Source organism: Amblyomma americanum, chromosome 5 (assembly GCF_052857255.1).
Source record: "Amblyomma americanum isolate KBUSLIRL-KWMA chromosome 5, ASM5285725v1, whole genome shotgun sequence".
NCBI lineage: Eukaryota > Metazoa > Arthropoda > Arachnida > Ixodida > Ixodidae > Amblyomma > Amblyomma americanum.
Window position 1 is genome coordinate 202,878,342 of NC_135501.1, and position 23,571 is coordinate 202,901,912.

The following is a 23,571-nucleotide window of genomic DNA, read 5'->3' on the forward strand; positions in this document are numbered from 1 at the left end:
AGATTTTCTCCTCCATAAAGCCCATATTTACGTCTCATCATCCCTCGAATGCCCGACAAGGTATTAATGAGGGTTGGATGTGATCATGTGGGCTAAGCTACCCTCCCAGCTACTGGACACTTGTAGGATCAATCGGAGCAAGCAAAATTGAGGCTTCCCCACTTATTCCGTACAAGGGGCCGACATAGGTCCAGGAGGACTGTCCCAGCACCGCTTTCAGATGCGAAACTCACAGCGGCCTCACACAGTGCGCAACCTGGGATGACTCCATTCCGCCTAGACCCCGTTATTAAAGACGTTTTCGCATAGTGTACACCATATGACAGCTTTCGCCTTCAGATTTGCAATTTTGGAGGAATTAAGTTGCATTGTATATTTTCTATTAATTGTACCGTATATTCTGCATCACCACCAATATATCAGTTTTACCAGTTCCATACTTTCGCTTCCATGCTTCTACATATGTTGCTTTGCTCTCTCTCTACGTAATGCAATACCACAGCGTACTGCAGCCTGTGAAGCATTGGCAGATTTACTAGCGCCACTGATTAATCCGTTCTCCGCCAGAGCTGTGCTATCCAAACACCTCGTTTACAGTTTATGAGCGACTACTGCACACGAAGTACTGTCTGGGCTAAAAAAAAACGTATGCGTCGTTTTCGTATGTAAATCACAAACACCGGCATTGCACTGCTGCACTGGTGCTAAATATACACCCAGATCAGAGGCAATCGCCTCTCCTGTACCCTGCGATGGGCATTTATAGAACAGCAGATTTATTCATGCGATCAGCGATTTTCCCCCAGTGCCAGTAGGATTATTTCGTTAGCATTTTCAGGGAGTTCCTTTTCCTAATATCAGTTCTTAGGTCCTGTTTGATCAAGGCGGATTATCACCCAGAGCAAGTACACAACGAGAGCGCTGGACCTAGCATGTCCAAAATCGAAGCAGGAAAGTGCAGTGTGTAATCTATAGATTTGTGGCCGTACAGTTTTAGAAGACAGTCTATAGACAGTGTATAGACTATGAATAGACATAACGTAATATTTATAAGGAGTAAATATAGTCTGCAATAAGTCTTTAGACTGCATATAGACCATTTTATAGGGGGCACCAGAGACAGCTTTAGATCCAGAGATAATACAAAACGGTCAGTTTCCCATCAAGTATCTGAAATGACGCACGTCAGCATCGCCTTGCACATGTAAATTGCTTAGCGAGTTGACGCGCTGTGACGAGTCGGAGATCGGTCGTTTTTTTATTGGGACTGCCCACCACTCTACCAGAAATCACACCTTTTCGATGGATTCATCATGTCCCCAGGTTTGCACCCGAATGCCTGGGCAAACTCGGGCATATTTATGAGAGGCACGAGGCAGCGGGAGCGGCTGTGCCAGTAGAGGCTTCCGGAATGCCGCCGTTGGTTATCTTTGTCAGCGTTGCACCACTTGATGCAGTGCGCCACAAAGAAGGTCTGATCGGGGGTGAGTCCCACATCCGCCACGTTCAAACCGCGCTGCTCCAAGGGCAGTCGCTGAAACGCGTCGTACGTCAACAACATGCCCGAGAAGTCGGCGAAACCTTCCGAGTCTATTTTGTAGTCCAAGGCCCTCGCCCGTGCGTCCGCCTCCGTCTGCTCGCGCGGATAAGGTTACGCATGCATTAGTCGTCATCATCATCATAAGCAGCAGCAGCACCACCACCACCAGCAGCCTGAATACACCTACTGAAGGGCAAAGGCCTCTTCCATGTCTCTCCACATAACGCTCTCCTTCGCCAGCTGCACCAACCCTATGCCCGCAGACTTCTTGATCTCACCCGCCCAGTTAACCTTCTGCCGCCCCCTGCTACGCTTGCCTCGAGTTTCAATTTGGCCACAATAGATTAATGTCTTAAATTAATGTCTTAAAAGCTAAAAAATGTCCAGGAAATGAAATGGAGGTATTGCCTTCACATATCGTTTCCGCAAGCAAGCTGCGGTGACGTCAATTCAGCTTTTGGAGCGGATCTCAGAGCATAGCGTGCGCGGCCATTCATCAAAATTTTCAGCAGTAATTTTATGTTGTGCTCCTCAGCAAACATTCAATGCGTTTCAATGCGTTAGCAGCCAAACTTTCGTTATATCCGAGGTTGACACAATAAAGTTCGTTATATCCGAGGTGGTACACTTAGGTTCTTATTACCGAGATCAACACGCTAAATTAGTTATATCCGAGGTTCAGGCTCGAACGTTCGTTATATCCGTGGTGGCATACCTTGGTTCGTTATGTACAAGGTGACGCACGTCCCTTATATCCGATGTTAGCTGACAAAAGTTTGTTATATCTGATGTGGCGCATTTAGGTTGCGTATGCCCGAGGTTAACGCGCTGATGTTCGTTTTCTCTGAGGTGGTATAACAAGCTTCGTTATATCTGAGGTTATCACACCAAATTTCGTTCGTTATATCTTACGTGGCATACTAAGGTTCGTTTATGTAAGGTATTATACTGAATTGCTATAGGTAGTTATAGATGGCACATTTACCACGGTGGGCCACCTGACACTGGCTACTAAAGGACGGCGGATGCCATTTCAGATTGTACTGACTAATTACAAGGCATAAATAAATAAAATTTAAATTTCATGAAATTGTATTACCGCCTATTTAAGAGGTGCCGTAGTGAAGGGCTCCGGAATAATTTCGACCAGCTGGGTATCTTTAACGTGTTCTGACATGGCACAGCACACGGGCGCCTTAGCCTTTCGCCTCCATGGAAACGCGGCCGCCGCGAGCGCCCGAACCACTCAGCCGCCACGGCGGGTTATCCCTTCCCTTTCGGCGCGGTTGAGGTGTCCGCCTATATGTGACACATACTGCTCTATTTCCTTTCCCCAAAAACCAAAATCTACCTAAGTAAAGTAAATTTTCTAATATTGTCTCAATATTTCCGACTACCAACCTTGCTATTTCTGACAGTATTGCATTATCCCCTATCTTACTGGTCTACCCTGAGAGCTTTCCTCGTGTAAATAACACCTCTGCACTGTAAACGATATATCGATTGCTGAGGAATATCTCTGGTCATATTCGACCGAGAGAATGGAACAGCGCAGACATGGCAGATTGAGGTGAACGATCGTCCTGGTGTGCGCCCTGTTCAAATATGGCATATGTTAAACCATCTAGCCAGTAGCAGCACCATTGTGAAATTTCACTGAACATCATGCGCGTTGTGCACGTCGGATCGGCGTCAGGATTCCCTACCTCTTGGTAGGAGCGCCGGAGGCAGAGCACCTTCCTTTCATACTCCTTCATGGTGCTCGTACCTTGGAAGTTATGCTCACGGCCTGTGGAGTCCGTAACGATGCCATTGACGTCGAAGGCGTGCATGATCTCGTGGCCGGCGATCTGCAGACGTCGTTGACGTGGTGACATTAACGTCTTATGAGGCTAAGAAATACACTGATGATTCACAACAGCGCAGCAAACACGGACAAAAAGGAGACCAGAAAAAAACAAGCGCTAGACACAGCAATACCGCAGTATTTTCTGCTAAAGCCGTTCTTTTTAGGTATAAGAACCAATTGCCTAGAGAGATAATGCAAGCCTATTACCAGCATAATTCTGGAGACACTTGCATCAGTCGGCTTTCAGTAGTGGTGTCACTAAGTGAACTAGATTTCCTCACGGGTGCTTATGTTGATTGATAGCGCGATTAAGGACGCGTCCAGTGTTATCTCCCTCTAGCCAGTGTGTTGTTTATCTTGGGCGCGTGCGCATTAGTTCGTGGCTTGTATGCCGGTTCCGTTTGTGTTTTTTTGTAAGATTCAAAGATGTATATATTCTTCCCTTCCCGTGATAGATTTGACCTGAAGTGCACAGATTGTTTTATCTAGTCTTTTTTTTGTCCGTGTTTGCTACGCTGTTGATAATCATGAATATATATATACCAACTCATACAAATCAAATCATTTTGTAAAAAGTTAAGGGATGAAAAGAAACAAGGCATTAATCTCATAACTAATCTGGCAAACTTGCAAATGAATACCCATTATTATACAACTAGACATCCTGAGCACTGGGAAGTTCATCGTAACCGCACTAATTATGGTGAACAAATGTTACCACAAACAGTACCAAGTGTATTAAATTATTTTTTTCGCAAAGAAATTGATGTGATGAGCATTTCGAAAACAGAATTCAGAGATTTATTCCTTTAGTTGTTTAGAAATAGGGTTGAGAAAAGGGCAATTACTTTTTTTTTCTCTTTCTCAAATGCTACAATTGTACTACCTATGCACTACCTTTTATGGAATTTTTTTTTTCTCAGGTTTGATCTGTGTGCTCTGTGTACCTGTTAATTCTTCTGTTCGGTTTTATAACTGCTGTTCTTTCAAATCTTTGAAGTATTTTCAATCATGCATACTTACACTGCGTTTCGTACCTATACATTTCACGGAAATCGTCTTTCACCAATTTTAGTGATGTATAAAATACCCATCAAAACGTGTTTTTGTGTGTGTGTGTGTGTGTGTGTGTGTGTGTGTGTGTGTGTGTGTGTGTGTGTGTGTGTGTGTGTGTGTGTGTGTGTGTGTGTGTGTGTGTGTATGCTGATCAGTATATGTATGTTGTATGAGCTGCTGTAGCCTATGTAAACAAGGTGGGTGGGAGCCTGTCAAGTTGCTGTTCAGCAGCTTTTTCTTCCATCTCCCCATGTTTTGTACAAACATGAAAATAAACCGTATTCGTATACAACTATCTTCACTTATTAAAAATATACTCACAGTGAGAAATATTGGTAGTCGTCTCAGAATACCACCCTTAAAATCAGGATCATGTCTTGCTCGCTTTCAAAGCGAACCATTCAAGGCGTAGAGATAGAAAGATTTTGCGTACCTATTTTTGTTTGAAAGTGGCAAGCTTAGAAATCTTGAAAATGTGCTCAAAACGCCAGCGCGCAGCGTGAGTAAATAATTATCCACGGTTTTGTGCAGGAAGTTTCGGTCTCGGTGGGCGCCAGCGCTGAGGTACAGTGTTCTAGAAGGAGTGGCAGTGGCAAGACCGAAGCGGGTTTCGATCGGAGGCGCTGAAGCAAAAAAAACAAAAACGGTTGGCCGCGCGCGGCGCTGCCGCCGAATACTGGAGGGGAAAAGCCGGCCGTCTACGTTGCTGCATCGTTGCATTCAGCGAGTTTGAGCGTTGTCATTGGGAAAGGGTGGCGCTTTAACCTCGGTTGGGATAATAAAAGCGGGTGAGCGCGTCCCTCAGAGACATAAACATATGCAGAAAGTCTACAAAACGCGGGTACTACTCCACACCCAGCCGACCGCGAATATTTCGCCTGAGTGGGGCACCCCGTGAAGCATTGCCAACCAAAGGCATATAGAGCAAGAAACCACCTGTGGCAGGGAAAGTGCACTGCAGAGCAAGTAGGCGGCCAGCGAACGCGGGCAAAGTTGACGAACAATTACAAGCGATGAGCAGCGAAGCTCGCGGAGGAGGTGAGAGAATATTCGCTGAATGAAATATGGAGGTGAAACCACTCGGCTATAGCACGAAACGACGGTAAAGCAAGAATGAAAGGGTGCAGACGAAGAGTAAAACGGACGAACGGTGGTGTTGGAGAAGATAATGTGGGGGTTATGGGGTTCATCCTGAGGTTTACCTCGTAACCTGAGTCGCTATTGGGACAAGTGACTCGGGTTACGAAGGATGACGTAGCCAGCCTGGATAATTTCGAACACCTGGAGTACGTTCTTTATTGTGCCCTGACATCGCAGAGAACGCGCGTGCCTTTATAGCACTTCGCCTTCATCTAAGTATGCGACCGCTGTGGCCGGCATGATCCAACCCGAATCTTTCGGGCCAGCAGCCGAGCGCGCACTATATACAACCATAGATCAGTCAGCACGGCGGCGAAAGGAAAGGGGCGCGCAAAGAAAAAATACAATAAAGTAAGTGCTCATTAAGCGGGAAAAAGAAGGCGATAAATAAAACTGTGCGGAGAGACACAGAGATTAGAGACCTAGCTACGTCCGCCAAGGCGGACAGAAACGACCTTTTCCTTTCTCTGCAATGAGAGAGGGCTCGCTGATGCGGCAGAAGTAATTTGAACGGTTTCAGTATATCTTTGGTAAGGCCGCCACTCTTCGTGATCACTGAGCTGCTCTCAAAGAATGGCAGGCAGCCGCAGTCCCTGCAGTGACACCATTAAGGCGTCCGCCACGGTACCTCTGAATCACTCTTTCCTTAGCTTGAGCGCCAGAACAAAGTGGAAACGAGGCAGTTTTCTGCCTATATGTAACATGTGAACATAACAGCTGTTATTATATTATTCCATATGTCCCATCTGAGAAGGTACGTCCCAACTCCAAAATGAATGCTCTATTGAAAACGATAGTTCGTTGCGTTGTTACCTGCATCAAAATTAGCATTTTATAATTCTAAAATTGCATTTACATGGCTTGCGGTTACGTTAACGTTAAACTTAAATTTGAAAATCAGTTCTACGATTATGCAGGAGCGACATGAACTGAATTATAACGTCTGCATTAATTATATAGTGGTGAAAAACAGAGCTTTGAGAAGCGAGTATTAGAAGAACCAGTAACAGTATGGGTTGGTCATTATGATTAATGGCGCAACCTATTTAAGTGAACTTGAACAAAGAATAAGCACTGACGCCATGGATAGAAAATCGCGCACTATAAGGCGATTCGCATGAATGCTAAAATCGCGCACTATAAGCTGACTTGCATGAACGCATGAATGGCCTTCATTAAATAGTGGGCGTCGTACTCCATGCAGCTGATGCTTTATCCGCCCGTTCCATCAGCCACGAAATGTCCAACAATGGAAGCGTAGCAGCAAAATCACCTAGTAACGCTATAAGAACGCCTTGAGCGCATGACGTTTTAATAGCGCAATAAAATTTTCACGAATAAAACTACAGTCAAAATGGTGGTGAATTGCTGCATAGCAAAAAATCAAGGATCAGGTGTCCTGTGCTGTGAACCTCAACGAGTGAGCGAAACAGTAAAAGGCACTTGCGGACGCATCGTTCAAGCGCTATCCTATTTCGTCTGGAATATATTCCACCTGACCTGGTTGAAAAAAATAAATAAAACAAAACTGCGGAAAAATCAAGATTGGCAGCTGCCTTTTTTCAAATAGAACAAACTTGCAGCCAAAAGTTGTAGGCTATGGGTTTACCATTCCAAGGGCTGCCCAGGATGCCCTATGGGGGCAGCGTACGTCGATGGGGGAGTTAATTTTTGGGAATTGTTCCTCTTCAAGACAAAATAAAAAGAACAACTTGCGGCAATGAGACAGCGGTATATGGTTTAACTTAACGCGACGCAAAGATTAAGCCGCTTTGATGCTTGTGAGTGAAGAAAATCAATTCCTCCAGTGACAGAAAGGAGCGCCGGGCAAGTTTTCGAGGTATCGACCGCCATCCCTTGCCTCCCTTTGGCGCCGTCACTGAAACACAGCCACTGATTTCGCTTTGAAAGATTAAAAATAATTATCCATTCGTTTTTTGCATCTTCATTGGGAGCCAAGCGGTGATGCATTTAAAAAAATGGGATACTTATGTGACAACGCCATAAAAAACAGCGCGACTGTACTGTCGGCACCGACGTCGCGCTGTTTCTGCTCCAGGAATCTACGGCAGCGCCGCGCCGCGGCAACCGCTTCTAAAGCATCACGGGGAGAGCTCCGCTATTCCCACTACAAAACACTCTACAACACTGTAGCTGAGGTGCACCATGCGTCGAGGCCGGCCGCCTAACCTGCACTACCACACTCCTGATGACGTCACCGGCAAACACTGGCTGCTCCCGTGAATAGCCAGTGGGTTCGGTTGACGTCTTAATATTTACGGCAGGTACATCTTGACGTCACTCCATACAGGTGGAAATGCCGAGTGGCTCCTCCTAAAACATTCAAACCCAAATTAAGTTCCACTCAACTCCCGTCACTGAAACTTTCTAGAACGCATTTCTTTAGGGCCGATGAAACAAACCATGTCGTTTTTGTGAGTTCGTAATTTCGTGTCTGTACCCCTTCAAGCGTTTATAGCACAGATCGAAGTATTTACTTCAGAATAAAAGAGTAAATTAAGCTTTACCTATAAATATAATGATTCATTGTAGTGCTAATGCTTGCCTTTTTAAAATCATTACCAAAATTTTCGTCACTCTACAAATTGTCCTTCTTAGTTCTGAATTATGTTCTCCAAATTAGGATTCTGCGAAATTTATAAATATTTCAAAAAATTTCATTTCATGTAGGGGGTTTAACGTCCCAAAGCGACTCAGGCAAGGAGGTACGCCATAGCAAAGGGCTCCGGAAATTCCGACCACCTGGGGTTCCTTAACGTGCACTGGCGTCGCACATTGCACGGGACTCTAGAATTCCGCCTCCATCGAAATTCGAGCGCCACGGCAGGGATCGAACCCACGTCTCTCAAAAGACCTCAAAGAAGTAAAGGGAAATGTCACTTCGTTCTTGGCTTGACTGCAGGCATGAAGTTACTTATTCGGCATCATATGATAACAGATATGCGCGCTAAGGGTTTTCACAACGAAGCACTGGGGGATTTCTCTCAAGCAGTAGACAGTGATCGCCTCAACATGTCAGATTTTATTCTCATACATGAATTTATATTCATCAACTTGTCTGTCTAGAAAGTAAGAGCCATAAATATTATGGGATTAAACAGATTTTCTTCACTCCCAGCAAGTAATTGCTTAAGATTTGGTGTTTATTTGAGATATAATAACGGGACTCATTAATTCGAACTGGAAAGCAACCCAAGATAGGTTATCGTTATGCGGAGTCCGAAGTAAGGCAAGCTGTTGAAGGGAAAGTTTTTTTGCATTAAAATCCTGCCCAAATAATAATTTTTATCGCCTCAAAGTACTTTGCTTCAGTCTGATTCTCTCGTATAATTCTTCGAGAAAGGAGGGCACAGTAGGAAAAGAAAGTAAAAATATGTCGATACTGTGAAGGTGCAATTCTGAGGTCACCAAGCAACGCACATTTCAGACTCATATCTTTGGCTCCAGCAGAGAAGGATGATTATTTTCAGAGCATAGAAGCTTATGTTCTACATGAATTGTGAAATAAGGTGCCCTAAAAGAACTCCTTTCAATGCGGAAGCACTAAATGGCGCATGGCCCATTTAGTCCCGGCGACGTTATTCAGCAGCAGTGATCCGAAACCACAAAGAGGTCCCCATGATCTCGCATTGTTTCACCAGTGGTCCAAAGAGGCTAATGGGTGATCATAGACAATGAACCAGACATTAGTTATTAACAGTTAATGAGAGTGATATTTAGTGAGAGTGATAGTGGTATAGCTATGAAATTATTTTCTTTTTCTAAATGGGAGACAACAAAAAGTTTTATTGGATATGATAAACGACGTTATTAACTAATGATGAGGGTCATTATAGACAATGGCAGTAATACGCGGTAAAGACCTTCACGGCAAATGTCCTTAGGTTGAAGGCATTTCGGTGAAAATACTTTATGGTAAAAGCCTTTACGGTACAGGACTTCAGGTCAAATGCGTTCGTGGAAAAAGCCTTTAGGTCATGGGAGGCTTTCGGATACACAGCACGTAAGGACCTCAAGTGCCCAACAAAATTTTTTATGGACGGACTTAAACCATCATCATCATCATCATCATCACCCTGACTACGCACACTGCAGGGCAAAGGCCTCTTCTATGTCTCTCCGGTTAACCCCGTCCTTTGCCATCTGTGACCACCCTATGCCTGTGAACTTCCTAATCTCATCCGCCCACCTAACCCCTCTGACATACCATGAAATGGATTCAGTCTCTGTGCAACGTAGCTCGTAATTCAGATTGGCTCTCATCGGGATATGGAGCATATTTAGTTACGCCTGGTCATGCGGTCATCTGGAATCACGGAGGCACCCTCAGGGCGTACCTGACCGAAACCAGCGTAGTTTAACGAAGGCGGACCGTTCGGGATGTACACCGGCGGAAGCAGAATGCCAGCAAATGCAGTGATGGTGTTCCTGGACCGGTCATATTGGGCATTCACGGCGTCAGCTCTGAAGTTAATGATGCCGTCCCCTCGGACTTGGCGCTCCGTGAAGACGCGGAGTGACTGCAGGTACGCATCCAAGAAAGTCGCTCCGACATCCGGGAAATCAACTGGGAACGACAGGAGAGAAAGATTATGAGCGCCAATGTGAAACCCTTTCCCTGTCGTCTTTCCCCCTCCATTTTTAATTTATTCTATTTTCTGTATTATTTGTTTATTTTGTTTTTATTATTCCTCACTTCTATCCTAAAGATTACTATTTGTTTATTTTTCTATCTTTGTTTTCTCTATTTTTACGTCGTTGTTCTTATTTTTTGCATTTTTTGCATTTCTTAATTCCTGATTTTTATTTCCTTACTTAGATGTTACTTAACAACTGCTGAATAATTAACTGGTATATGTTTGCTTTATTTACTATACAGCTTGTGATTGACAGTTCGTGCCGACTACTTCCGTCCACGAACTTTCGCCAACGTGTTCCGTCCACGCCGCTCATGAGCAGAGAAACGCTTACGCCTTAATGACGCTCCTGCACATTTGATACAAGTTGCTAATATGCAAATACCGGTAACAGAACAAATTCACCGTCGATCATACTATGTGACGCGACAAATCTGCGTTGAAAGTATTGGCTGTACATTTCGTTCTGACGATTGCGTTCCCATTGCGCCTGTGAATCTCATTTATATGTCACTTTTTCGTTTAGAAGCGGCGTACAATTCTGGCGGGTGGAGGCTTTGGACGGTGAAGATGAGTGGATAGATGTATTGGGTATCCGCAGCGGTTGTTGAGTGGTTAGAGCGCTCGGCACCCGGAGTACCCGGGTTCGAACCCGACCGCGGCAGCCGCGTTCCGATGGAGGCGAAACGCAAAGGCGCCCTTGTGCTGTGGGATGTAAGTGCACGTTAAAGATCCCCAGGTGGTCGAGATTATTTCGGAGACCTCCACTACGGTACCACTTTCTTTCTTTCATCTTTCACTCCCTCCTTTATCCCTTCCCTTACGGCGCGGTTCAGGGCACCGATATATGAGACAGATACTGCGCCATTTCCTTTCCCCCAAAACTAAAATTCCAGCAATTTTGTGCTCTATCATACACACGCACAAACCTGTACAGAAAAAAGTTATTTTAATCTCCGGTGCTGGCGCAGAATTCTCCTTTAGCGTGAAATAGTATTGGCATTTCTTAAATACTTATACACGGCTGCTTTCTGCGCGGGCCAAGCGCTGAACTATATGTACTGGTGGGACCCTGTATATTTCATTCAAGTGCACCCTTAATTATGATACAATAATTGTCAGTATTATTCACACGCGTTTTTCAAGAAAAAATTATTGTGTATATAGAATAAATATTGTTTGTGTAAGATGCCTGCACTTTACTGGATGGCAAGGGTCTATACTTGCGAAGTCAGACCACCAAAGTGGTCACCGGACAGTCTGGGTGTTTCGAACCACCGCCTGGCTAAGTGCCGCATTGGAGTAATGCGAAAGCAATAAAGAATCCTCGATCAATTTAATGATCGATGATCTATTCATTATCTATGATCCGGTGATAAGCACGTAATTACTTGATTTATTTCACCGTCCTAATTAATCAATCTAATTAATCATTGGTCATAATTAGGTGTGAAATGTGCTCAGTACTTTCATTAATCATTAATTAAATGATTGTATTTCGATTAACTCCGATGATTCCCTCGTTTCATCTCAGTACCCATTTCGTGTTTTCAAATTTGGCGCTACGCGTAGCCCTGGCTATGCCCATTTTTTGGACATTTTTTGATTAATTAAGAAATCAACTTATCGACATAATTCTTTTTTCGACACCAACCTCACATCATCCGCTTTCGGTTACAACTGCTGCGGACACGACCTCTCCGACATAGTCTAGTAAAGCTAGTAATACTAAGAGTCGACTCATCATTCAGTGAATCAATCGTTCGACTAATGGACTAGTCAAACTGGCTAAGTGAACTTATTACGAAGAAGTGCTCAGTAGTCGAGCTGCTCAGCGGAAAGTTTGTTGCTCACCATACAAGGCCTCCACAGCGGCCTCGGAGGAGAGCGCATCTGGGTAGCCCAAGACAATGCCGAAGTTTTCAGCCTTTACTATGCTGATGTTCTTCAGAGGCGCCCTTATCCAATCCGTCGTCCGCAGCTTCCGCAGAAGGGATGACCGCACGTTCAGCAAAACTTGCCGGGCCGACGAGAGTGCTTGCCCAGGAACGACTGTGAAGAGAAGTGTGCGCACAGAATGACAGTCCAGCTAGCGTGTGACGGTCAAGGTTATGCAATGAAGCACTAAGTAGATATCTATGGGTATTGTGTTCAGGTGAGTTTCGGCAAATGGCAATTTCGCAAAGGCGCCCTCTATCACCGAATGGTGCTGTAACGCACTGTGAGACTGCATGGGTTGGTAGAGAGCGCCTCGCCCCAGTTCCAACTTTTCAGCCCTGCAGACTGGCATTTATGATACATCAGAGTTCAAGATCTTTGTACGGCGAGATAGTGTCTCACACCCACTTCTCAGGACGGCATTGTTTTGATAGGTGAAGCAAGTGCTCGACTGTACTTCTCAAACGCGTATACCTTGTGGCCTGGGAAATTTCAACGTGAAGATATATAAGGGATTCTGTCTGTATATTCTTCTGCAAGAAGTTTCCTTGTTTGGTTGCATTACTCTACGACAAGGATCTCTTCTGGTACAGGAGCGATACGATGAGAAGCAAACCCATAAGGCATGCGTCACATCTTCACTTCGCAGAATAATAATGATAATGTTGTCTGGAAAAGCAGCGCAGAACAGACGAGGACAGAGACGAGGCGACAAGGACGGGCGCCTCGTCTCTGTCCTCGTCTGTTCAGCGCTGCTTTTCCAGAAAACCATGTACCAACACGCCCAACTCGCCGCATAATGTTCTCTATATTACGTTTAGTTGAAAATAAACAGTGCTCTGTGCTCTCCTGCAAAAGAAGCAACCGTTGATTTCACAAATCTCGACATCGACGCATCTACACTCAAACCACCGTCCATTCTCGCTCCTTTTATGTCGTCAGAATAAAAGTAGAAATACGCACATATCTCGAAGAATCGCCTGTAGACGGCCGGTGCCATGATGGAGTTGACTGCTCGGTAGCAAAATTTACGGACACCATCTTGCCCGTGTCCAAGCATATCTGCTTTCCTGGTCAATGCACGGCCATGGGAAAACTCCAACAGCCGGCGAACAAGGCTCCAAGCAATCTGAATGTGAGAGTCTTCCAAGTCCATGAGGCGGGTGTCCATGAAAAGGACGACGATTTTCGTCGCGTTTTTCCACAGCCACAGATGATTCCGAGGTGTCAGAGTGTAGTTCGGAATCAGCCCCTGCCACTGGGCTGGAAAGGAGACGCACAGTAACGGCGCGAGTCAGTTTTCTGCAGTAGAACACCCACGAGTCGTGTTGCTGCTCAGCACACAGTGATAGCTACTGGTAGCGCAGTCCGATTGTACGGGTCTGTCTGCTCCCGACTGCATTACGGTAGTCCCATCGCTTGGTACTGCGCACTTCAAAGCAAACATCGCTATTAATTGAACTACAGACACGCACACTCAAAACCCTGGGTGAAACTGATGGCGAAATGCATTCCCTAAGAGTGCCGAAAGAAGGACCTTTTTATTTTATCGCTGCTGTCTTCATAGTGCAATGCTTCCTTCTTTTTTTGAATATTTTCACGAATAACACGGATGACCGCTCCATACACTTGCGAAGCCCTATATCCATGGTAGCATTTCATTGGTATTTTTGGCATTCGTTGCTTCGACGCGATCTTAGCCTCGATTAGTATTCTGTGGTTGTTTTTGATTGGTGCGCTAATTTTGAACAGTTGCCGTAAATTCAGCACGCTGAATTTTGTAAAAACCTGGCTTGCAAGCACTACAGGGGAATTATGCAATAAAAACGAACTTTGGTTGCGTATGTTAATTCATGCAAGACTAAATAACTATAGCCGTCTCGAGAACACACTTTCGCGCCGCACATATTCAGGTAGTCAGAACGTGTTCTATCTGCTTTGTGTTGTTTACTAGTTGCAGCTGCTGATATTGCGTCGAGATGGGTACGAAGGAAATAAAAATAATGAAATATAGCCAAGCAACCTCAGCGGTGAAGAATTCCAGGTGGTCGAAATTATCCCAGTGTCTTTCCACCTCGGCGCCTCTTTATCTTGCTTCTTTCATTCATACCTTGGCCCCTTCCTTCACGGCGTAGTTGAGGTGTACACCGAGAAGTGAGGCATATATTGCGCAATTTACTTTCCTAAAAACCACAATTTTTCATTCATGAGTATTCAGCTCACTTTTTCGCTTACAACAAACGAATAGATGCATGATTCCCTAACTTCACCAATAATTCGAAGGAGCGAAAGCAGCGTTCTCACATGGGAATTATTGGTGTCCTCTTGTGGGTCCAAGTTTGAAATATTGGTTTTCTCTTATGTTGCTAACGCTTTCAGAAACACCCACCAAATTATTTTACTGGATTGATATGGGCATACGTATGTTCCATGCCCGGCACGAATACAAGCGAAAGTGAACCTGCATATAAATATTGCAAAAGAAGACACGATTTTGTCCATGGCAACTTAAACTAATATAAACTTAAAGACGTAAACACCCTGGCACTTTATTGACGCTCAAACAGTGTTCTGTGCAAAGACACACCATTGGTGTCAAAAGTATGAAGTTTTAATAAAATAATAATAAAAATGACGGAAAAGATTTTTCATAGCCTCGGCATCTGCCATCGTTACTGAAGCACCTGAGCTGGGGCAGCGGAAATAAAGGATAGCAGGCAGAATGGAGAAAAGAAATGAAAGAGGCGAGGGGACAGGAAGATAGTATAAAGGGAGAGGTTAATGCACAAAAACTATTTACAAGACAGGAAATGTGTACAGGTTGTGCGCGTGATTCCTTCAAAAGGGAGATGAACATTTGCTGCCGTATACTCTTTATAATGACCAGAACAACATTTCTCCTCGCATTTTCTTCATTTCAATACATCTATTAGCGGATTTTTACGTGAAAAAGCAACAGCACTGGAAACAAATTGCCGTGTAGAGAAGAGCACCAAATTATTTTGAGTCTCGGGAGTGTTTTCATTAAAATGAAAAAGGTATGTTGTTGCTAGTGGCTATTTCTTAATAGTATAACAATGAAACGAAAAGATGTTGCTAGCCGCGTCATATGCCATCGAGACTTGAAGCACCTGAGCTGCGGCTAGCGGGGATAAAGGGACCGGTAGAGGGAAAGAAAGGGGGAGCCATAGTAAAAAAGGATAGCGGTAGGGCGGCAATATACACTATGAACAAATACAGAATAGGGAATAAATGAGGATGCTGTGCCGTGTAGGATATTTTTTTTTTTTGAGGAAAGGAAATGACGGAGAGGAAATGTTTCACTTATCCACAAAATCTACCTGTGAAGAATTAAAGGGGCTGCGAAACATTGCTTGAACGGATGCTGGTTACACTTCAGGAGGATTCTTTGTCACATAGATGCTGACTCAAAAAGAATTACAAGAATCGATCTATAGGAACGGGAGTTATTAAACGAAGAAATTTCAAAATACAAGGAAACGAAATTCTACCCTCAACTCGATTTTCGCGCACCTTCCCTACCCGCCGTAGTGGCACAGTGGTTACAGCGCTCGACTACTGAACCGGACTTCCCTGGTTCGAAGCAGACCGTGTCGGCTGCGTTTTTATGGAGGAAAAACGCTAAGGCGCCCGTGTGCTGTGCGATGTCAGTGCACGTTAAAGATCCCCAGGAGGTCGAAATTATTCCGAAGCCCTCCACTACGGCACCTCTTTCTTGCTTTCTTCTTTCACTCCCTCCTTTATCCCTTCCCTTACGGCGTGTTTCAGGTGTCCAACAATATACGAGACAGATACTGCGCCATTTCCTTTCCCCAAAAAACCATTATCGTTATCATTATCATCATTATCATTATCATCATTATTATTATTATTATCACCTTCCCATTTCCATTTCAATCTCCCAATGACGACACTTCGGGGGACCAATCAAAACAGCCTATCTGAGCACGTCGCGAAATCTGAACTCCATGGTTGCCAGTTCTCTGTAACTCGTTCCTGTCAGCGGCATTTGCATGGTTGCAACAACCATGTGAACGCCCAGCTGATCCAGCGATGCTTCATCGTCACGTCGACGGCGCAGAAGGGAACACTGACCAGTGACGTTCCCTTACTTATGAATCTGAACGCGATCCGAGCAGGATCCGAACTCCAGAGCGAGAGATTGCTACGGTGTGACGGCCTGCGCAAGATAAGACACATTTAGCATAGCGCGTACCGCGACCACTACTGCTCACCGCCTACCATGGCCCGTCGCTCCTGGCGCGCTACGCTTTGCCCGTTGGACAGTTTATAGAAATGAAATGACGCCAGCCTCACATAATTTGTTTGAAGGAAAGGAAATGACGCCGGTCTCAAGTTTCTCTCTGTACACCCGGACCGCGCCGTAAGGGAAGTAAAAAACGACACCGTATTCACTAGACGCGCCTTTGCTCACTTCAAACCATCGAGCTGGCGTGCCGGAGTGGTTAGCGTGCCTGGGGAACGCCAGAGCGCGCGCCGAACTCAACGTGTAGCGTGTCGGATCCGTCGTTTTAAAGCGAAAGCTTTACTAGCCGCGAACTTGCGATTTTGTCGTGGCGGTGCTCCGAGGAGGCACATGACGTCACAACGCGCGCCTCACCGCTGATATTTCTCTCTCTCTCGCTCCCTAGTCACTACAGCGCATGCGTCACTAGTAGCACCGAGCCACAGGTGTTCCGCCGCTGCGCAACGTCGCGCCGCTCTTCAAAATCTCTCTCTCATCTCCCTCCCTCCTTTATCTCTTCCTTTACGGCGCCGTTCGGGTGTCCACCGAGATATGTGAGACGGTTAGTGTGCCTTTTCTTTTCCTCAAAAACCAAACAAAACAAGTGAGCCGACGGCGTTCATAGAGTTCATTGGCATAGACAACTTTGCAAAGGCCGTTTATTTTCACGAAAGGAAAGGCGCACAAACGGCTAAGTGGGTCAGTGGAGACCTCAATCTCGCTTTCAAGTACGTGGTGTTGGTGTCCAACAAAAAAGCGTGCTTTGATTGCGTTCCGCACACTGGGTAGGAAGCGCGCCCTCCCTGTCACCCTTGGAGGTGGCATGCAGGTAATGGTCGATCGCGAGACATTGATCACCCAATGAACGCGGCTGCCTAGCTATTGCTGCCGCGCCGCATGTCATAATAATAATTAATAATTGGTTTTGGGGGAAAGGAAATGGCGCAGTATCCGTCTCATATATCGTTGGACACCTTAACCGCGCCGTAAGGGAAGGTATAAAGGAGGAAGTGAAAGAAGAAAGGAAGAAAGGTGCCGTAGTGGAGGGCTCCGGAATAATTTCGACCACCTGGGGATCATTAACGTGCACTGACATCGCACAGCACACGGGCGCCTTAGCGTTTTTCCTCCATAAAAACGCAGCCGCCGCGCATGTCAGCCACAACGCTTTCAGCGCTAATGCATTCAGGACACATCTCTTTCACCACCACCACATGTATCAAAGAACGAATGAGGCGGCCGCATATCCAGGGAGCCAGTAATGCGCCCTTCCTTTCCTCAAAGCCATCGTCGTCTAGAACATTGTTAATGCCAACGCCAATGAACACAGTGAACGCCGACATCTTTCGCTTTTTATAGCCTGTATTGGCTGAGCTAATCCACATTAATTTTTTCGACAGCAGCCAAGGCTCATCTTCTTCGCCCCTACAAGACCAATGTCTTTCGACGCAGCAAGCAATCTGGATTACGTGGACACCAAATTTCGCCAGGTTGGCCAAAGTTTGCAAATTTTACGGCCGAATTACACCCGACCACCCGGGCGACGCAGTTTGACCTAATGGCGTTGGCGTTCCACGCCGACGCGCCGCGGCATGGAACCGGCCTCCCGAGGTAAAATGGCTGACCCTGCATCATTCGTGAGGGGTTACGATCTCGACGGCGTCATCTGGACGACAGTCTCAACATTAGAAGGTGAAAACTCCGCTTCTGTTTCGAAATTTTGGCACCAATCTCTCAACGAAGCGGTCGCGTGCCGCTCGATCATTCAAGCCAAGCTGTCGGTGTCCATCGCTGCCCCGTCCTACGGGACACCGGCTGGCATGCAAGACGCAGCCTCCTGCCTCGCGCGCTGCAGGAAGCAAAGTGAAGGCCCTTCCCAACTGCAAGCCTCGCCAACTCCTAATACCGGGCCCAGACGACTTCGATTGTGGTCGTGCTCAAACCGTGCAAACATATGTCGCTGCACCAAGCCTTTTCAGAGAATCGCTACGGCGCCGCCATTACGGCCCACCTCGGCCCCTAGGTAGCAAGGTCTGTTACAGTTCTGCCATCCCGTGAACAAACCCTCGTTGTGATTTACACCCCGAACCCGGCGGCGGCTGATCGGCTCCTCGAGGACAGCTCCATTAACACCGAGCATGGGAATATTCCACTCCACGGATACCTTCGACAAGACGGAGGCAATGGCTGCCAGGGCGTCATCACCGTCAGCAACTCGGACTCTACTGAATTGCTTCGGCAGCAGGTGCAGTGAGGGCAGGCACCTGCACCGATGTTAAGAAATTCGGCTCCTCTAACAAAGCTCGGATCACATTCGCCGGGAGGGAGAAACCGCGTTTTGTGCACTACGAGAACATGCTGAACCCTGTGAGAAACTACTACCGGACGATCCCGCCCTGCGGCCTGTATGGGGCCGTTGGCCACCGAGTGGATGCTTGTCCCAAGACGCAGCTGAACACTTGTGGTCTCTGGGTTGCCACAGAACCCGCTTCAGGAGGGGGGCCTCACGAGTGTGTGCCGCGGTGCTCGGTATGCGCCGGTGCAAACGCCACAAACTCGTGGGAGTGTGCGGCGAAATCCCGCAAGCACAAGATGATCACCACGAAGGGCGGGCGAAAGGAAGAAAACAGCTGCCAAGAAGAGCCGCCATCATGGCAGCCCTGTTGCGTTACCAAGCCGGTGACACGTGGCCGCGGGAGGAGCCGGCAAGCGCCCGTTGATGCAGGCGCCAGCACACGGCGACACTGAAAAGCAGTCGACAGCGCCACCACACGATCAGACCGGGGTCTGGGTCAACGCCGTGAAACGTGGAACGCAGGTGAGCGGTACGGACAGGGCTGCCTCCTCCTCCCTCCTGCCCCCCTGCGGCACGCAGTGCCGAGCAAACCAAAATAGCTGCTCTTCAGGGCAAAATTGAGATGCTGCTCCAGAAAACTCCGCTCCTAGACTCGCAATCAAAACAGCCTATCACTCCCACCTCTAGCCCCGCTACCGAGGCAATGGAGAGTGAGCCCGCGGCACCGAACGCAGCACTGAAGGCGGAAGCTGCACTTGAGGCCCGTCTAGAGGCCAGCTTCAAAGCCCAAGAAAGTCAAATTTCCGCGGAAGCCACCCCCGCGATCGCCAGGACGACCGAAATTGTACCCGCAATCGTCGCACAGCACATCGAACAATCTTCGCGTGGTGTCCGACGCGTCGGTGGTCTAATCAAAGACGTGTCTGGCCGCTATCGCAAAATGCGTCGCGCCATGAAACTTTAGTAGAAGACGAAGCCAGCTGCTCGCTCTCAGGAATAGAGGATGGCCCCCTCACCGTGAATGCTGGCTCCAGAGTAGCGTCCCTACAATCGACCTCTCACCTAACTGACCATGGCGGACAGGACTGAATTTAGGCGCTCTCCTGATACCAATTCGGCCAACCCCATCGAAATTACCCAGTGGAACTGCCGCGGATTCTGTTCCCGTGCCAAGCGGGCGAACCTCCGGCTTTTCCTGTCAACATTCGATTTACCTCTTGCGGTGGTCGCCCTCTAGGAGCCAGGGAGCGGCGCAACCCTTACGAATTATGTTACGCTCCAGCAAGATCCCTCTTCCTGTATCTGCGTGCAAAAAAATTATACAGCCAACTTGATTGATTTGGACCGCTGATTTGGTCGGAACCAAACCACTGGCAAGATCCCACGCCCAAGCCCGCCTACCCGACTGGACAAAGTTCCGGCAAACCTACACAAACACTGTAACAAGGTAACCATGTGGGCTAGTTGGTGTATTTCATACATATCTTCACCAGCAAAGGCAAGAAACACCAGGAAAAGAAGGACACAGGACAAGGCTGGACTAACAACTGAAGTTTAATCCAGAAACGGCCAACCTAGGACACCAGAAGACGCATGCGTATCAGATACACTTAAAAAAACTAAAAAACAAATACATAAGTGGCGTTTCACGAAGGAGTGGATACACGCTCCATACATCGCAAACAACAAAAGGCACATACTTTGCCTGTCAAACGTGCACACGCACACTTTTCGTTAGGAAATGAAAGCCGGAACACAATCATTACAACTCTTGCAGTAACGTCGGAGATTATTTTGATCAAATTTCGGAGGTAATTGCTATGTTCGCGTGCGCGGTCATTAACACATCTTCCGGTTTCGTCCGTGTACACACTACCACGTGACAGCTGTAACTTGTAAACGACACGAGTCGAACAAGCAACGAACGTGTTGGCATGCTTCAGAGTGCAGCTCTTGGATTTCCTCCCCTCACTGGCCTTCGCGATTCGTGAAAATAATCCAGACAGCTTACAAGGCGCAGAGAAGGCCGCCGTCACGCCGAGCCGTTATGCCACTTTCTTCAGGTTGTGTGAAAAACCGTGAAGATAGGGCACCATTTCAACTTTCTTCCCCTCCAGACTAACATTTCTGGGATCACGTGTGTTCTGGTTCTCAATTTTCTGCAGCATCGACTCACCAACTGCAGTCGGCCCCTACCCACGAACAAGGCTACCACGCATGGTCACAAAAATTAGTGAAACACCTTCGTTCGGTAGAAACTCAAGTTCAACTATCGGAGGCCACGCCGGAGGTGGACAACCATCTCCTGCGCATCTGGGAGGCACGGCATAGCCTCGTCCGCAGATGGCGCCAACAGCAATATAATCGGAAACTCAAAATTCACATCGCCGAGCTCACCCAGCGAGCGGCTGAGTACGCGGACCTGCTCGGCGACTCGAATTGTGTGGACCGGTGCAGCACGGCCGCTAGACATATGTCTAGACGGAGCACTTGGCGTCTCTTTCGCGCCTTGATCGATCCGACTAAAACAAGAGCCGAGGCACAAGAACATCTCCAAGGGCTATCCATAGCTTCGAAGGAGATACCACAAAATTAGCATGGAAACTACGCGATCAATACCTCTGCATTCAACACGACCCCCGAGGGCCAGCGTACTCGTATGCTGGTTCCGAGAACGCGAAACTGGATCAACCTTTCCGGCTCCAAGACCTGAAGGCGGCCTTGAGTAAACGAGGAACGGCGCCGGGAAGGGAAAAAATAACTGAAATTACTTGCCAATCTTCCCGACCCGGCCTACGAGGGGCTCCTCGCATAAATAAACTCAATCTGGCTAGGTGAGGCACTCCTCCCAGTCGAATGCAAGACCGCCCTGGTCACCTTCGTTCCTAATATAATAATAATAATAAAATAATAATAATAATAATAATAATAATAATAATAATAGGTTTTTGGGGAAAGGAAATAGCGAAGTATCTGTCTCATACTGCTCTATTTCCTTTGGACACCTGAACCGCGCCGTGAGGGAAGGGATAAAGAAGGGAGTGAAAGAAGAAATGAAGAGGTGCCGTAGTGCAGGGCTCCGGAATAATTTCGACCACCTGGGGATCTTTAACGTGCACTGACATCGCACACCACACGTGCGCCTTAGCGTTTTTCTTCCATAAAAACGCAGCCGCCGCGGTCGGGTTCGAACGCGGGAACTCCGGATCGGTAGTCGAGCGCACTAACCACTGAGCCACCGCGGCGGGGACCTAAAGCCCGCAAAACCATAAACACGGACAACCTCCGCCCCATCTCCCTCATGTATAGAGGGGGGGGGGGGGAGGGAAGCTGATGGAGACTATGGTGCGAGACACGCTGTCGTGTTTTTGGAAAACCAAAATGTATTCGCAGACACCATGTTCGTGTTCCGCCCGCACCGGAGCGCGCAGGATGTCTTGCTTCAATTAGACCGCGAAATTCTGAATCCCGTCGAATACCCCCTTAGTCACAAGGTAGTACTCGCCCTCGATATGAAGGGGCCTTTAGACAATGTAACACACGACATAATTCTGACGCGCCGTTCCCAAATCAACTGTGGACACAACACGTTTAAGTTCATTAGGCAATTTTTCTACGCCCATAATTGTATATCCGGATAGAAAATGAAGAACACGGCCCCTACCAATTATGTACGAGAGGGTACCTCGCAGGGCACGCACCTCTCACCTCTGCTACTCAATTTGGAGACGATGAAACTTCCGGCTCAGCTGGAAAGTGTAAGGGGTATAAAGCACGGGTTGTATGCCGACGACATCACCATCTGGGCTAAGCACGGATCGATAGGAGATATTGAAGCCAACCTGCTAGGAGATTGTGGACGCTTACGCCCGCAGCTGCGGCCTTGAATGCTTCCCGGCCAAGTCGGAATTTGTCCACATTCGACCCTAGCCGAAGTACACTACCAAAGTCGAATTATCCGTAGCGAGCGCACCCATCCCAGAATACGCTCAGATCAGAGTACTGGGTATCTTCATAAAGAAACATCGCCTTGTCGAAACAACACTGACCAAAATGCGCCAGGTGGGGGACCATGTGGGCCGCATGATCCGCCGGGTTTCCAATAACCGCGGGGGGTTACGGTGCAAAGATGCCTTGCGGCTGGCGCACGCACTCGTAACCAGTCGAGTCTTGTACTCGACTTCTTACCTGCACCTTCGCAGATCTGACGACAAAGGTCTTCAGGTGGTTCTCCGTAAGATTTACCAGCGGGCTCTCGACCTCCCGGTCACCACGTCCAAGCAGCGCCTCCTGGGCCTGGGGATGGTCAACCCCTTCGAGAAGCGCACTTGGCAAACCACAGCACAAGACTCTCAATGGCGCCGTCGGGTCGCCGCCTGCTTGCCCGACTTCACATCCACCATCCAACACTGACGGAAGAGAGCGTGCGCATCCCAGAAATCTGGAGATACGCCCTGCATGTACGCCCTCTTTCGGCCAACATGACACAGGACGGTTATACTGCACGGCGCCTCGCGCGGGCGAGAGCCTTGGCATGCTACTATGGACCCAAACACAGAGTATTTTGTGCCGACGTCACTGGCCCACACCATAGTGGTTGGTACACGGCCGCAGTCGTCCACCAAAAGACCGCAGTGAACAGCCTTACGCTCAAAGCACAAGACATTACCCATGCGAAAGAGGTGGCAGTCGGGATCGCCGCTGCCTACCAAGACTAGCGGGTCATCATTACCGACGACTCGCGAGGGGCCTGCAGGATAATCGAAAGGGGCTTTATTCCCTATTTGGCATACCTTTGACTTCAACGTAGTAATTTTCTCGGGGCTG

The 23,571-nt window shown here is 47.4% G+C and overlaps 1 protein-coding gene across 1 annotated transcript in view; it reads right to left on the reverse strand.

Moving 5' to 3' along the window:
• Positions 1-1,253: 1,253 nt before the first annotated feature.
• Positions 1,254-23,571, reverse strand: part of LOC144133457 (neprilysin-3-like) — a 44,035-nt gene continuing 21,717 nt past the window's right edge. Inside the window, exons 5-9 of the mRNA XM_077666555.1 lie at positions 13,145-13,444; positions 12,098-12,295; positions 9,944-10,173; positions 3,247-3,390; positions 1,254-1,633 (exon numbers count right to left, since the gene is read on the reverse strand). Of these exons, the coding sequence (XP_077522681.1) occupies positions 1,280-1,633; positions 3,247-3,390; positions 9,944-10,173; positions 12,098-12,295; positions 13,145-13,444 (1,226 nt within the window). The 3' untranslated portion in view covers positions 1,254-1,279. The remainder of the gene's footprint in view (positions 1,634-3,246; positions 3,391-9,943; positions 10,174-12,097; positions 12,296-13,144; positions 13,445-23,571) is intronic.